Source organism: Pseudorca crassidens, chromosome 18, assembly GCF_039906515.1.
Source record: "Pseudorca crassidens isolate mPseCra1 chromosome 18, mPseCra1.hap1, whole genome shotgun sequence".
NCBI lineage: Eukaryota > Metazoa > Chordata > Mammalia > Artiodactyla > Delphinidae > Pseudorca > Pseudorca crassidens.
In genome coordinates, this window is record NC_090313.1 from 47,964,535 (window position 1) to 47,980,837 (window position 16,303).

At 36.8% G+C, this 16,303-nt stretch overlaps 1 protein-coding gene across 3 annotated transcripts in view; it reads left to right on the forward strand.

Moving 5' to 3' along the window:
* DIAPH3 (diaphanous related formin 3) overlaps positions 1 to 16,303 on the forward strand; it is a 551,502-nt gene that overhangs the window by 292,254 nt on the left and 242,945 nt on the right. For all 3 annotated transcript variants that reach the window (XM_067713991.1, XM_067713992.1, XM_067713993.1), the window contains one exon: positions 6,790 to 7,029. In XM_067713991.1, the coding sequence (XP_067570092.1) occupies positions 6,790 to 7,029 (240 nt within the window). The remainder of the gene's footprint in view (positions 1 to 6,789; positions 7,030 to 16,303) is intronic.

The window sequence follows — 16,303 nt, forward strand, 5'->3', positions numbered from 1 at the left end:
TTCCTTCTGGAGACTCTGAGGAAGAATCTGTTCCATGCCTCTCCCTTAGCATCTGGTAGCTGCTTGTAGCCTTTGGTATTTCTTGACTTTTAGTATCACTCCAGTCTCTGCCTCCATCTTCACAGTCTTCATGTTGCCTCCTCCTGTGTGTGACTTTCTCTCTCCTTTCTTGTAAAATGACATGGCATTAGATTTAGGGATCTCCCTGAATCCTGCATGATCTCACCTGGAAATCTTTAACTTAATTACATCTGTAAATACCCTATTTCTACATAAGGTCACCTTCACAGGTACCTGGTTTAGGATTTATCCTTCCAATGCCTATTCATTCCAACCCACTACACAGCGCCAAACTGGGAAGAAACCAAAAAGTCCATCAACTTTTTGGTTTGGGAAAGAGGCTAAACAAATTTTGGTGTATTCTTGCAATGAAATATTGCTCATTCTTGCAATGAAATATTAATAAAAAGGAACACAGTACTCAATCATACTAACATGTGTGTGAATCTCAAAGTCATTTTATTGAGTGAAAGAAGCCAGACACCAATAGTGTTTCCTGAAAGTTTCATTTATATAAATTTCAAGAACAGGCAAAACTTAGTTATAGTGATAGCAATCAAAACACTGGTTTCCTATGTTAGGGTGGGGATCGTCTGGAAGCAGACATGAATGAATTTAAGACACCAGAAAGTTTCTGGGTTTTATGCCAGCTTTTTAATTCATCAGATATGAAACTTATGTGTTGAGTGTTTGCTAAGACTGCCAAATTAAATAAGAAGTCTCTCACTCTCTAACTTTACCACTTTCAGATCCTGAGTATCTGTGGAACTCATTTGGACCTCCTGTGAAATCCTTCGTGGTCCAGAATTGATAAGCATTTGTAGACAAAGAGAAAGCATATCTGATGTCTATAGCTAATTGTCTATTTCTTGACTACCTGGAGGAATATACATTTTATCCTTTTTTTTTTTTTTCTTTTTGTATAATTCTTGGCTTTACCTTGCTCCTTTGGAAAAATGTAAAAAATGCGACTTTGGGGCTTCGCTGGTGGCGCAGTGGTTGAGAGTCTGCCTGCTGATGCAGGGGACACGGGTTCGTGCCCCTGTCCGGGAGGATCCCATATGCCGCGGTGTGACTGGGCCTGTGAGCCATGGCTGCTGAGCCTGCGCGTCCGGAGCCTGTGCTCTGCAACGGGAGAGGCCACAGCAGTGAGAGGCCCGTGTACCACAAAAAAAAAAAAAAAAAAAAAAGTGACTTTGCCATAGCAAAGTACAAAAAATGTACTTTGCTGTTGTGTAGTTTTAAAAAAAATAATTTTAGCTTATGAGTTTTATTATCAGAAGAGCACATTTATTTTAAAAATACTCTTGATATTCTAAGCACTACCCAGGCATAAGGCACTTGAATAGCTATGTTTTTGATGCCTTTCCTAAAGTGAAATGAACTTTTTTTTCTGAGAATTCTGGAGATTATGAAAATATTGGCCAGCTAACAGTAAAGGGAAGACATTTTTCATATAGTTTAATTAGAAAAATCAAGTTCAAAACTTTTTCCTAAGTGTCTTAAGTCTGTTGTTAGATCACCTTCCTTTCTCAGATGTCACTTTTCTCCCTCAACCCTTTGTTGTTTTCTCTAGTTTTGTCTTTCACAAAGATGCACTCGTTTTTTCAGTCTCCTTGCTTCTCACACCTCTCTTACGGGGAGTGGAAGAATTAGCAAATATGGAAATAAGAGTGGAGAGTGCAGTGTAATGGGACAACAAAAGTGGATCTGGAAACATACAGGGGTAGTTAGGTATACCAAGAAGAAAGGAAAGAAATATGAAGTAGTAGCAGGCAGAGCTCACAGCAGGGTCAACCTGTCTCCATAGTGATTTGTCTGATAACTACCATGGGGAAATTAAAGTCTCTTCCTACTCATAGGAAAACATAGTAGAAGTATTGATAGTTTGAGTATCAGGTGGCTTTTAAGTTGCGGTTATTAATTTCCACATTGTGATTCTCTGAGTGGCATGCACAGTTAGTTGGCAGCAAGTTAGCTCTAGGCTCATGCCCTACTGTCCCTGTGCCCTTGAAGGAGTCATTTAACCTTACAGAAATGCCGTCCCATTATTCCTTATAATTATGTATTTACAACATGTATAACGTAAAGGTTTAGAGTAGTAAATCAATTAAGACTCAAGCTAGTAGCTTTTCAATCAGCAGGTTACTTGTATTAGAAGGAAAGTTGAATGATTAATTAGTCTTACCACAACTTTAGGGAAGAATGATGAAGATATAGAGGATGTTCTCAAATTTCTTTTGAGGTGCGCCTACACAAGGCTGCAGGCAAGAAGTGGGGGAAAACCCAACAAGTTTTGAATAAGTTGGCTCCTGAAAATCTCATATTTATAAAAGAAACTGAATAAAGAGGATATAGTGTTAAATGTAGTTGGTATAAAAATGTCAGATGGATTCTGTTTTTTCCCCCTGTGAAATAATGGATAAACTTAAAATTATATGAGAAAAAGATAACCATAGTGAGATTATGGGAGAGTACATCTCCCTGAAGGCTTTTTCTCCTTTTTGCCCTTTAAGACAGATGGAAAGAATTCAGTGATACAAGGGCAGCAACCACCACTTCTGTGCCTTTTGCAACACTGAGTGGGCACCCAGTCAATGCTTTTTGGTTCACAGATTTTCTCAAGGTCTTTTCATCTTACTTTGTACCTGCTCCAACAATGTGTATATTGCCAACAAACAAAATTTTGAAATAAAAATTACCCTTAGTGTTCTGGATATTGTTTGTTGATTTTATCCAGTCACTGTTCTTAAGGTGTTTTCATTCAGGCCCATGACATCTGCGGTGGTGTGATGGGGTGGTTGCCGGAGTACTGCTGCCTGCTTTCAAAAAATAGTAATAAAACCAAAATATTTTAACTTTCTTTTTTATGCCTTTAGGTTGGTCTTCAGACTATAACTCATTATTGGCAGATTTTGGTGCTATGTGTTTACATTGCTAGGACTCTGTACTAATAAATGTAAAGGATACCTCTGTAAAAATGAATTCTAATTTCTTCTAACATTCTAATTATTAACTATCTTACAGTTAAACTTTTGCAGTAACCCTTCCCTTCTTTATCTCTTTTTTAATGACTTTCTGTTACAATTGAGAATATTATTTGAGCATCATAGCTCTCCATTTATGCATTCAGTCTAGTCTTTGACAGACAAGTCATAGTTCTAGATTCTTGGGCAAGCAAACAGAATGCAAATGTCCAGTGTTTTTGTTTTTTAAATATTTATTCATTTGGCTGCATCGGGTCTTAGTTGTGGCACATGGACTCCAGAGGCGTGGGCTCCCCAGTTGTGGCACGCGGGCTCCACAGTGCACAGGCTTAGTTGCCCTGCGGCACTTGGGATCCCAGTTCCCTGATCAGGGATCAAACCCACGTCCCCTGCATTGGAAGGCCGACTCTTAACCACTGGACCACCAGGGAAGTCCCAGCAAATGTCTAGTGTTGATAGAATATGTGAGGGGGTGAAGAAACATTCTTCAGGATTTAAAAAATATATAATATTTTCCCTTTTTTTACCTTTTTTCTTTGATCCCATCTGAAGAAATAGAGTTTGATTTGCCCAGTGAGAAAAATAACTCTGCTATTACCTTCATAGATTACAAGATTTAGATCTTAGAACATTAACTTTCATTGACTTTTTTTTTTTTTTTTTTTTTTGCGGTACGCTTGCCTCTCATCATTGTGGCCTCTCCCGTTGCAGAGCACAGGCTCCGGACACGCAGGCTCAGCGGCCATGGCTCACGGGCCCAGCCGCTACGCGGCATGTGGGATCTTCCCAGACCGGGGCACGAACCCGTGTCACCTGCATCGGCAGGCGGACTCTCAACCACTGCTCCACCAGGGAAGCCCTGTTGTTGTTATTTTTAAAATAAAAGGGGCAGCCGTTTGGCCTAGGAGATTAGCGTAGGCTAAATGGTAGACCCTGGACAGGATCTAGTTCTGGTGATCTCTCAAATTCCTTTCCAGTGCAGTAATTTTGTTCACTAAAATGCATTTGTTTCTTATCAGCCAAAATACTCACTTTTTCAAAATTTGGAAGAAAGAACAATATGAAAAAGACATCTAATTTAAAAAGGTGTTCAAAGATCTGTTTAGGTTACCCTTCCTGACTTGGCTTTGTCAGGGTATTTGATAAACTCAGCACTTTGTTCTGCATTACATCACAGACTTACTCTGTTTTTTCAAGGTACCTGTCCCTCGTGCCAGGTAGACTCATTACTCATACAAATCTAGGTTATATTTTTCTAGGAAAATTAATTACTTTGTACTGGCTACATATGGCTAGCTTGTCAGCAGGAAAGCTTTAACATACTTCGGGGTAGTTTTTTTTTTGTTTTTTTTTGTTTGTTTGTTTGTTTTTTTTGCTGTACGCGGGCCTCTCACTGTTGTGGCCTCTCCCGTCGCGGAGCACAGGCTCTGGACACGCAGGCTCAGCGGCCGTGGCTCACGGGCCTAGCCGCTCCACGGCATGTGGGATCTTCCCAGACCGGGACACGAACCCGTGTCCCCTGCATCGGCAGGCAGACTCTCAACCACTGCACCACCAGGGAAGCCCCAGGGTAGTTTAATGTAGACATTTAAGTAGTCTTTTTTCTCTTTGCACATGAAGTGGTACATTAATATATGTTAAAATTAATATATTTTGCAATACTAATGTTTTGCATAGGGTACTGGAGAATTCTTCTCTTGTTATTGCAAAGTACCAAATACCTGATTTCATAATCATGATTGAGGGCATAGGCTGAAAGCAGAGATGCTGTGGGCCCATCATACACCTTCTGAATGGCCATAACTGTATGAGCTCATGTGAGTGTTCCCTTATATGTCTTAGTATTCTAAAGGATAAATTAAATGTAACAGAGCATGGTACAGCCTTGGTCCAGTATAATATGAATGTGTGTAAATATTACATTTGTAATATTTAAGTAAGGGTACAAGTTCCAGGTAAGTGAGTCCATTTGGGAGCATTTTAAAACAAATAAAATGACTTTATCAGAAGTAATCACTGCTTACCTCTACTTTGTGTGCTAGACATACAATGTCCAAACAATGATTCATGCCCACTAAGAATTGGTATTCTAATAAGGTCTCACTTTGTCTTTCATAAATTTTTATATTACTAAAATATATTTTATAAAACCATCATTAGTAATGTTTCTTTGTACTTTAAAAAAATGTCATTTTTGAGCTTACAGTTTCTTTACTCTCTTCTAGGAGAAAAAAATTTATTTTCTCTAGATGGGATTTTGAAGACGTTTCTTGAATTCAAGGAATTTTAAGACATTCCTTAGAATACTTGTAGAGGAGACTTCTTACTAATTATATTAGTTGAGCTCTTAGAGTCTTGGTTGCATACACATAAGCATTTAACACGTCAAGTTGCTGGGGAGAATGCTTTATGTAAATTAGATATATTATTTGCTGAGAAACTATTTAGTGACTGTAAGAACTTGGTTCCTCTGAAGATATTCTCTCAGAGGTATCTACTGAGAGCTCTTTATTGCTCCGATTTTGTTAGATGAGTAAACTGGGTTATGTTGTTAAGTCATTAAAGCAGTGCCTGTAGTATCCTATTGGAATCTAATAAGTTCAGGCTTTTGTATGGTACAGTTTATTTTAAATAACAATCGTTATATTATGAGCAGATAGTTTTTAACAGAAATCCTATAAGCTTCATGTGGCATTGTTTTTTAGCTTTTCCTTGAGGGTCAGTGATTAACAGAACTATTCCCTATTTTGATCCTATCATGTTCTGTCACTGTTTTTTTTTTTTCTGACCTTGCCTCAAAGTGCTTTTGATGTTTATAATCGTTGTTGAAGTTCACCTGTTTTACCACTGCTGCCCCATCAATCTGTTTTAAGTCTCAAATTCCTAACATGTTTGGTCAAGGAATTCACACGTAACTTAAATGTGGTATGTCTCCAGCCTTCAGGCTCTACTCCCTCACGTGTGTTGCTAGCACATGGTTCGGGGGTAAATTTAAGGCAAGAAGTTGCTGACCCTCTAGCCCTTTTGTTCTTTCAACACTTTCAACCCCCTTTATACCCAGTAAGGAAACACAGAGTCCCAAACGGGGCTAACCTGGCACGTGGTAGACCTGTGGCTTTGCACCGCTTCTGTCTCCTGCTCTGCCCATGTTTTCTAACTCTGACTCTGCTAATTTAGCATGTGTCAGGAGTCATTCTGCTGTCCTGTGTTTCTGAAGAAAGTCAATTTAGTACAAATTGGGACCTATTTACTCTCCTTCAATCTAACACATACTGTTAGTCAGCAGGGCTCCTGTGGACATCAATTGCTATTTGAAGAAACAAACCCTCTTTAGACCTTTCTGAATATGTTTTAAACATGACCCAGCATATTTCAGTATTGAACAAAAATTAAAGCAGTGCTATGAATGCTTTATAATTTGTTGCCTCTGTATCCTGTTACCTTTTAAAAATTCAGTTTTTTAAAAAAAAAGATATATGTACTTTATTTCTTAAACTTTGTCATTTAAGTAAAGCTCTCTTTTCATCGAGCATCTAAATTTTTAATGTTTTCTTTGAGTGATGACTCAGGATTCCTCACAAAAACACGCAGGGCTTTTCTCTCTTCCTGCTATCAGTTTCAGGGGACATATTGCTTTTTCCATACTGTCATACCAATAAATCATCCCAGATTACTTGCAGCCGCACAGTACTAAAGTATACCATGCATTTTAAAGGAAATCTGCTATTTTCTTTTCAATCAGATGAGCAATGTGAAGAGACTACGGCCACGGCTCAGTGCTATTCTCTTTAAGCTTCAGTTTGAAGAGCAGGTGAACAACATCAAACCTGACATCATGGCTGTCAGTACTGCCTGCGAAGAGATAAAGAAGAGCAGGAGCTTTAGCAAGTTGCTGGAACTTGTGTTGCTAATGGGAAACTACATGAATGCTGGCTCCCGGAATGCTCAAACCTTCGGATTTAACCTTAGCTCTCTCTGTAAAGTGAGTTTGTTTTTTCAGAACATATAATTTGCCTGAACACTTATTCTTAAATGTCAGCCCTGATTACATTACGTATTTTTTATTTTGATGTGCTCATTGTCAAGAACTTAAAACTGAACCATCAACCCAAACCCAGAGTGAACTGAGCTCAACTCAGCCTCTGAACTAAATCCAAATGTTAATTTTCTCTGATTTGCAAATTCAACTGAAGAATTTTGTTTAACTGCAAAATTATGTTGTAAACCTGTGCTTTCTCGAACTGATGAAATGGAACATCAAAATATTATTTAAATCTAATATTCATTCAATATAAATACGTGCATATGACAGTATATATATTGAGCATTACTTGGAATTGCCACGAAAATCTTTACCTTTAACTATTTAAGTATCTCTTTGCATTTTTCTTTTTTGAAAGCTGACTAAAGGGAGAGAAAAGTGAGACTGCTTTATATAAAGGGAAAATCATTATATTAGGAATACACATAACTCAGATGTTATTAATTATTTTGAAATGTTTCTATCTAAATATAATTTTAGAGGAGATGAAAATTGAGTAAGTTTAGAGATTTTTTTTCTTCCAGGTTCTTCCATAGTTTAAATTTTCTTACAGCAAATGTATTCAGTGTTGTATATAACAGAGCTCTCTGTCTTAAGAAGTGGGCCATAGTAACAGTGCTTTATTGATCAGCTTACAACAAATTCTTCTCAGTTACACATCACAAGAAAAGCTTTCTCTTGTTCTTGACCTCGTAACATCTACGCTCCCTGATTAAGGAATTTGATTATTGCGATTACCGGTTAGATTGGAAGGTGAGAAACAAGTTCAGCTTTAGCTATGGGTTTACTGAACAGTTGATCTCTTCGTGCTTTCATGGCTTTTCTTACACAATTTCCCTGGCTTATGCTTTCTGTTGGTATCGGTGACTTGTGAGCTTTTCCCCTCTCCCATCTCCATCTTTTTATTTTCCTCTCCTTGCTTTTCATAGCCTGCTGTGTCCAGTTAAGATTCCTAGCAAGTATTATGATGTGATTCATAAGACTGCACATTTACAGAGTGCTTACTCACCCCTGTGCCAAATGCTTGACCTGATCATCTCATTTAATGTATGTGATTAATATTTACCTGGGATAATGGCACTCATATTTTTCACATGTAAGCCATTAATTATGCTTAGATGTTTTAATGGCGCTCTATACTAAAGTTATGGCAGCAGAGTTAAGAGAGAGTGGCTAGCTTGGCTAAGGAAGGGCAGTTTCACACTCAGAGAGGATCAGGAATTTGAGCTGGATCTGGAAGGACGAGTGGATGTTCCCTGAGAGGAAAGGGCATTCTAAGCAAGTGTCAACAGTTCACATTAAGGGTTATATCATGGCACAGTTGGAGCCTGGATGGAAGAGGAGTGGAGAAAATGGAAATGTGATAGTAAATGGGTCTAGATGGTGAAGAGCTTCAAATGTCACACCTTATACTGAAGGTTTTATGGAGACATGTTACTTCTGTAAGTCAAGTGATATTATCACCTGTCTTCCAGGAAGATAATTCTAACAGCAATATGGAAGAAAGGTAAGCTGCACTTCCCAGTACTGTCACCATTAGCCATACATATTTAAATTTAAATCAATTACTATTTAAATAAAATTAAAAATTTAATTCCTCACACTTACCATGTTTCAAGTGAGTCAGTGTCCATACATGCTGGCAACAAATATGGCACATTTCATCATTGCTGGAAGTTCTATTGGACAGCACTGGGTTGGGGGTGGGGGTTATAGTGGGAAGAGACTCGGTGATTGGCTGACCTGTGTCATGTGACCTGGGAGGATGCCAGAGGAAATGGAGCTGAGAAGATAGATGGGAATGGTGAAGGAAAAAGGGAGGGGTCAAAGATAACTCCTTGCTACTGACATGTTTGAAGTAGTTTGCTCAAAAGAGAAAAGAGTTCAGGCTGATTTTGGTGTGTCCTTCTCCTAGCTTACCTCAGTGTCTTAGAAGGCATCTGACTGAAGCTGCCTTATTCAAATGTTTTACCAAATATTTGAGTGTCCACTATGAAACTGTCACTGTGCTTTGAGATGTTGGAGGTCTGAGCTAAGGTAGTGGTAAAGGCGTTGAAGGGGAAAGGGGATGGAGGGAAGTGTACACATTTAAGGAACATCTAGTTATTGTCAGGGCATGGTGATTATTAACTTGGAGGCTAAAGGATAAGGAGGCAAGTAAGACTGCCAGGTTCAGGCTTTCTCTAAGAAGGGAAGCAAAGGAAGAAAAACAGGATGAGGAGCGAGGTGGGGGAGAAGTTAATTCCACACGTACAGACCTACTGGAGTTTGTTTCATAGTGCCAAGTGTCTGTTCCTCTTTAGATTTTGCATCTCAGAACTACAGCCAACTCACAAGAAGTTGACCACATACCCTCCCTTATTTCTGCCTTGAAAGAGAAGTGTAGACAAGAGATTAGGTCTGATTAATGAGGTGGAATTCCCTAATACAGTACTTGGTACATAGTAAATACTGAACAAATAGCTGTTGAATGGATAACAGTGCAGTGGACACAATGCAGTACATACAGTGTTGTGTAGAGACAATGTTATTATGTAGCTGAAAATAGAAATCCTCTCATGTTTATATACAGTCACTGATGCATAGTGATTTAAAACCTCTTACAAATACAATGCATGCTGCTACGATTTCACTATAGTCATGCTGCAAACCAGTTAATCTGTCTCCAGGTAATAGAGTTGACTGTATTTTCAGTCAATGGTACTGGCTAGTTTGATCATCCCTATAAGGAGCCTTATGTTGTACAAGAAACAAAATAAATACTACAACTTCATATTTTTTTATTAGCCTACATGTCAAGTAGGCTATATAAGCCTATATTGAACAAGATGATATCTCATCATGTTTGTCATCAGAAGTAGCAGCTTGATCGTTGACAATTGTGAATTTCACACCGAGTGTAAAGCATTTGGTTTGATAATAAGCCCACACACAGGGAATTCCATATTTATTTGACAGTAGAAAGACAGGGTAATATTTTAATCTGTTCGAACATGCTGGGTAATTATATGACATTTACTATTCTATATCCAAAATCTTTACTTTTAAATGCCCTTTATAAATTTAGCTTAAGTATGAACAGTGTGTGAAAATTCATATTAAATTGTTAACTTTGCGTTGTTTAGAAATAAATACATGAGTCATGAATCCTGTATGCACTGTAGTTTGGTTTTAGGGTTTATATTATATATTTGTGTACATTTGTAATTGAGATGACTAACTACAATAAATGAGTTCAGAGAGAAAAGATTTTACTTTCTTTTACTTAAAGATTCGATAGGGTCTGTGATAAATAAATATAAATGTTAAATATGAGATATAAAGTAACCATAGACTAGAATGTATTAAGATGTAAACATAAATTAAAGTAGACGTATAGGTTTGAGGTTTTCGGATGGAAAAAGTGAAGTGCAAAGCATGGTCATGAAACTTTTCATGAGCTAAAAATTGTGGTTTCTCTTATTAGCCAAAGCTGAACTTCACGAGAAATTTTGCGTTTGTGTCATTATAAAGGGAAAATACAGTGTTGAGCAGTGTTCCTTTAAACAGCAAGTGAAAAAATCCATTTCATGAGGTTCTTTCTTTTAGAACCACCTCCCCTTGTCTCCTCCATCTTCCCCTCCCCTCCCCTCCCCTGACAGATATGTACTCAGAGCCTCTTATGGGGTAGCACTCCAAGAGAACCCTCATAGTAAGATACATATGTATTTTTCAGTTACAGTAATGCTATCCCTAGTTTAATCAAAATGGTGTAAGTATTCAATACCTTGCTTTCTGGTGACTTGGCTTTTTAAAAGGATAAACCTCAGACTATATAGAAGAATGGACAGACTGCTTGTCATTCATAAAATCCTCCAAAGATATTACTAAACTTTAGATAAATTTGGATAATAAGCAGTTTGAGATTATATTCTTTTTTCAGGACCTGTATTGGTTAATTTGTATCCTTAGAAATACAAGCAGCAAATAGTAGGTGCTTGCCTGACCAGAATGCCCACCTAGAAAAATTTTATGTCATTAGTGTTGAAATTAGTAATTTTAGTGAATCTGTGCGTAGAGCCAAGTAGATCAGCATTCTAGCAAAAAATGAGTTGACTCAGCCATCAAAGTTCAACACCATATTAAATATATGAGATGATTTTAACTTGTTATTTAAAAAGCAGACGTTATTTATCCATGCACAATGACTATAACATGTGTTTGATAATGTTTACTAATGTCTACTGAAATGTTTGATTCCTGAGTAACAAATCATCTCAATCAATACAACTGGATGATGGAGCTGTAAATTGTAGCTCTTTGTTCTGTATAACTAAATAAAGTGACTACCTGTATTGGGATAGTAAATATAAATTTTGAAAGAGTTTACCAATTGTAATAACTTATTTCTATCAGTTTATGCTGTTATTTGGGGGGAAATTGCAGAAAAATTCACTATTGATTTCCTCTATAATTTATCCATATCATTACTTTGTAGGAAATTTTCTGTTATCAGTAGAATATGCAATTAGTTCCTCTCAAAGTTGAAATTATCAAAGGATACATAGTAATGGGGCTGTTGGTGTTGGGAGTTAGGTGATAAAAGGCAGTGGTAGCAGGTCAGATTGATTTTTGTCTAAGTTATCTTTTCTAGTGCATGAAATTCTTATCTGGTCTGTATATTTCTTTCACGAGCACAGGCTAACCAAAAGTAGAATAACTTCACCAAAGCTGTGATGGGGAAGATTTTTTAGAAAAAATGTTTAGTTTCCTCATTCTTTAATGCTGTCACCAACTCTAGTGAGTGATTTCTTAAAGTTGTGAACAGCTCTCCTTGTGGGACATCAATTCTCAACCCACAGTGCCCTTTAAAAAATACTGATGCATCAGCCTCACGTCAGATCAATTACTTCAGCATGTATGCATGTGGATCCTGTTTAGTGGCATTTTTAAAAAGCTCCCCCAGGTGATTTTAATGCACAGACTGAACTGAAAATCACTTTGTCTGTCTTCTGCCCTGCTTACTTATCCCAGAATGAAAACCAAATTGGTGGCCTGGAACCAACCAACCAACAAACACACAAAAGCAAAACCTAACCAACACAAGAACAAAATCAGAAATGAAACAACTCTACTTCCTCACTTAAGGATGAGAGGTGAAAATATTTCCAAAACTGCTGCTTTTCTTTCATGCCACGCTGGACATTATTCTGAAAGGAAGAAAGGGAGTGAAAGGAGTATGAATCTCAGGCACGTGGTGGAACTGAAATAAGTTGATGGTCAGTGTTCTGAGTTATTTTGCAGGACTTGACCTTGGAAAGTAGAGTTTCAGTGATTATGAAAAGCAGGAGGCAAATCCCTCTGCCTGTCACAGACAGTTTCTATTTCATAAGCCTGTCACAGTCACGTGGGTTGCCACTGTGAATCTTTGTGAAATTTTGATTCTTGTATATCACCTTTTCCTTTACTCCATGAAGTTATTTTTAAGAAAGACTTCTCCCAAACAAATCCATTGTTCCATCTGCATTTACTGTTTTATAAGGATTTTAGAGGGCTTTTTATTCTTTATCAGATTGGAAAACCACCCTAGTAAGTTTTGGCACCCTTCGAAAATAAAGCAGTTTTTGGCCAAAGACTTACAGATAACAAATGCCATTCTTATTTTACATCCAGCCAATTAAATCACTGAAAAATACTGACTTCCAAAGCAATGTGAAACTTTTTAGAGTCCTTAACCCTCTTTGACTCATTCGTTAACACATTTAGTCTATAGCATTTTCCAGGAATTATTTAATTAGCTTTACTAAGTAGTGTTTTTGGTAAATTTATTCACATTACCTTTGTTTTTTCAGTTACTATTAAACATTGTAAATTAGAATTATTCCTTTAATCAAATTATAAAAGATAAGTGGCTTTGCTCATGAACAGCAAATGCACTGCTTATGTGCTGTCGTCTCACCACTCTCAAAACCAGCATTGCTAATCTGTCAAACTTCCTTTCCCTGAAGCAGACAGCCTCAGAATCCTCCTTAACACCATGCTTAGAGATAGCTACTACCCATCAGAGGTAGTAATGAATCTTACCAGCCATCTTTGGTTCAATCTAGTCTCCTGTTTTTACACATTTTATAAATGAAAATAAAAAATTAAACAAGATACCCCATTCCTGATACTCTAGGAGACTTTCTTTTATCAAAGGTCTGGATCAGAGATAAAACATACAACACTATTATCTGTATAGTAATACTTAGCCAATAGTATTTGTGAACATATGTGCTTATGTAGCAGGGAAGAGTCTGATGATGAAATGAGTGCACACCAAAACCAGACAAAGACATTATAAGAAAGGGAACTTATAGACCAATATCTCTTATGAACATAGATGCAGAAATCCTCAACAAAATATTATAAATCAAAGCCAACAATATGCAAAAAAGAATTAGATACCATGACCAAGAGGGATATATTCCAGGTATGGAAGGCTGGTTTAACATTTGAAAATCAATTAATGTAATTTATCAAATCAACAGGCTCTAAAGGAGAAAAACCATTTGACCATATCAATATATGCAGAAAAGACAGCTAATCAAGTACAATACCCATTCATGACAAAAACTTTCAACAAACTAGAAATACAGGGGAATTTCCTTAAGTTGATAAAGAACATCTATAAAAACTACAGAGAGCATCATACTTAATGATAAGAAACTAAATATTTTTCCCCTAAGATCAGGAACAAGGAAACATGTCCCTTCTCACCATTTCTATTCAGCATTGTACTGGAGGTCCTGGCTTAATGCAACAAGACAAGAAAAGGACATAAAAGTATACAGATTGGGAAGGAATAAATAAAATTGTCTTTGCTCATAAGTAAAATGATTGCCTATGTAGAAAATCCCCCAAAATTGATCAAAAAAAAAGGAAAGAAAGAAAAACACTTTCTGGAACTTAATAAGCAATTAGAACAAAGTTTCTGGATATGAGATTGGCATTAAAATGTTGACTACTTTTTTAATATCAGCAATGAAAAATTAGAATTTGAAATAAAAAATGGAATATCATTTACTTTAGCACCAAAAATTTTCTACAATATTTGTATGAGGAAGATGACAAAACTTTGATGAAAGAAATAAAAAAAAATCTGATAAAGAAATAGATATCCCATGTTCATGGAAAGGAATATTCAATATTGTTAAGGTGTCAGCTCTTCCCAGCTTGATCCATGTAGTCAATGAAATTCCAATCACAATCTCAGCAAGTAATTTTGTGGGTATTGACAGATTGATTCTAAATTTTTTATGGATATGTGAAAGACTCAGAATAGTCAATACAACACTGAAGAAGGAGGAAGAAAAGGAGGAGGAGGAAGGGGAAGGACTGACTTCAAGACTTACTATAAAATTACAGTAATCAAAACTGTGGTATTGGGGGGAAAAAGATATAGTCAGTGGGACAGAATAGAGAGCCCAGAAATAGACCCACACAGGTATAGTCAACTGATCCTGGACAAAGCAGCACAGGTAATTCAATGGAAAAGAATCGTTTTTTAAAGAAATGATGCTGGAAAAACTGGACATTTATAAGTTAGCCATTATTTGAATTTAAAAACTTCTGCTCTGTGAAGTGAAAAGACAGTCCATAGAGTGGGATAAAATCTTTGCAAAACACCTATCTGACAAAAGACTTGTATCCAAAATATACAAAGAACTCTAAAACTCAACAATAAGGAAACAACCCAATTTTTTTAGAAAGGCCTGAACAGACATCTTACTGAAGATTTACAAATGACAAATAACTGTATGAAAATATACTCAACATCATATGTCGTGAGGGAATTGCAAATTAAAAAAAATGAGACACCATTACACATCTATTAGAATGGCTAAAATCCAAATCACTGACAGCACCAAATGCTACTGAGGATGTGGTACAACAGGATCACTCATTCACTGATGAAAGGAATGCAAGATAGTACAGCATCTTTAGAAGACTGGCAGTTACAAAGCTAAACATAGATTTAACATAGGATTCAGTTATCACATTCCTGTTTACCCCAAGGAGTAAAAAGCCTGCATACAAGTAGCAGTTTTATTCGTGGTTGCCAAAATTTGGAAGCAACTCGAGAAGTCCTTCAATAGCTGAATGGATAAAACCCACTGATATAGTCATACATATAGTCATACAATAGACCAGCGATGGGGAACGACAGGGGGTGGCAGATGAAGCTTCGCTTGCTCACCTCCCTGCTGCTCACCTCCTGCTGTGCGGCCAGGTTCCTAACAGGCTGTGGACCCATACTGGTCTGTGGCCTGAGCGTTGGGGACCCCTGCAATAGACTATTAAATCAGTCATAAAAAGAAAATCTCTTAAACCAAGAAAAGACATGGAGAAATGCATAATACTAAGTGAAAGAAGCCAATCTGAAAAGCCTCCATACTCTGATTCCAACTATATGACATTCTGGAAAGGACAAAATTATAGAGATAGTAAAAAATTCAGTGGTTTCTGGAGGTTTGGGGGGAGGGGGAAGAGGGAAGAGATGAATAGGTGGAGGACGGGATTTTTCAGGATGTTGAAACTATGCCCTATGACTCAGTAATGGTAGATACGTGACATTATGCATTTGGCAAAACCCATACAACTTTAGAACACAGAGTGAACCCAAAAGTAAACGGAGGTTAATAATTAATAATAATGTATCAATATCATCAATAAAGGTACATAAATTTTAACAAATGTAACACATTAATGCAAAATGTTACTGATAGGGGAATTTGTGTATGTGGAGGGGAGAGTATATGGGAATCTGTCTTTTCTGCTCTATTTGTCCTAAAGTGAAACTGCTCTAGAATATAAAGTCTGTTAATTAAAAAAATTAAGAAGTATAAAAACCATTTAATTTAAAATTAATGTATTTGAGCCATTTATATTAACTAAAGAACACTGAGCTATTTTAAATCTCTTGTGAAATAAGGGAATAGTGTAAATAATAGAACATTGAACAATATAATAATGCAACAAGATAAAATTTTACTAAAATGCAAAAATGCTTTTCATGCTGAAGTGCTCACTGAAATCCAAGAGAAATATGTTTAAAATATAATTCAGAGATAGTGTGTCTATGGAGATATAGTAGAAGTCAGTTTAATTATAGAAGCTGACATCATTTAAAGCATTTTCTTCCTTATTTAATGTTTCAACTCTCATCATTTTAAAATGAAAACTAAGCAATAAA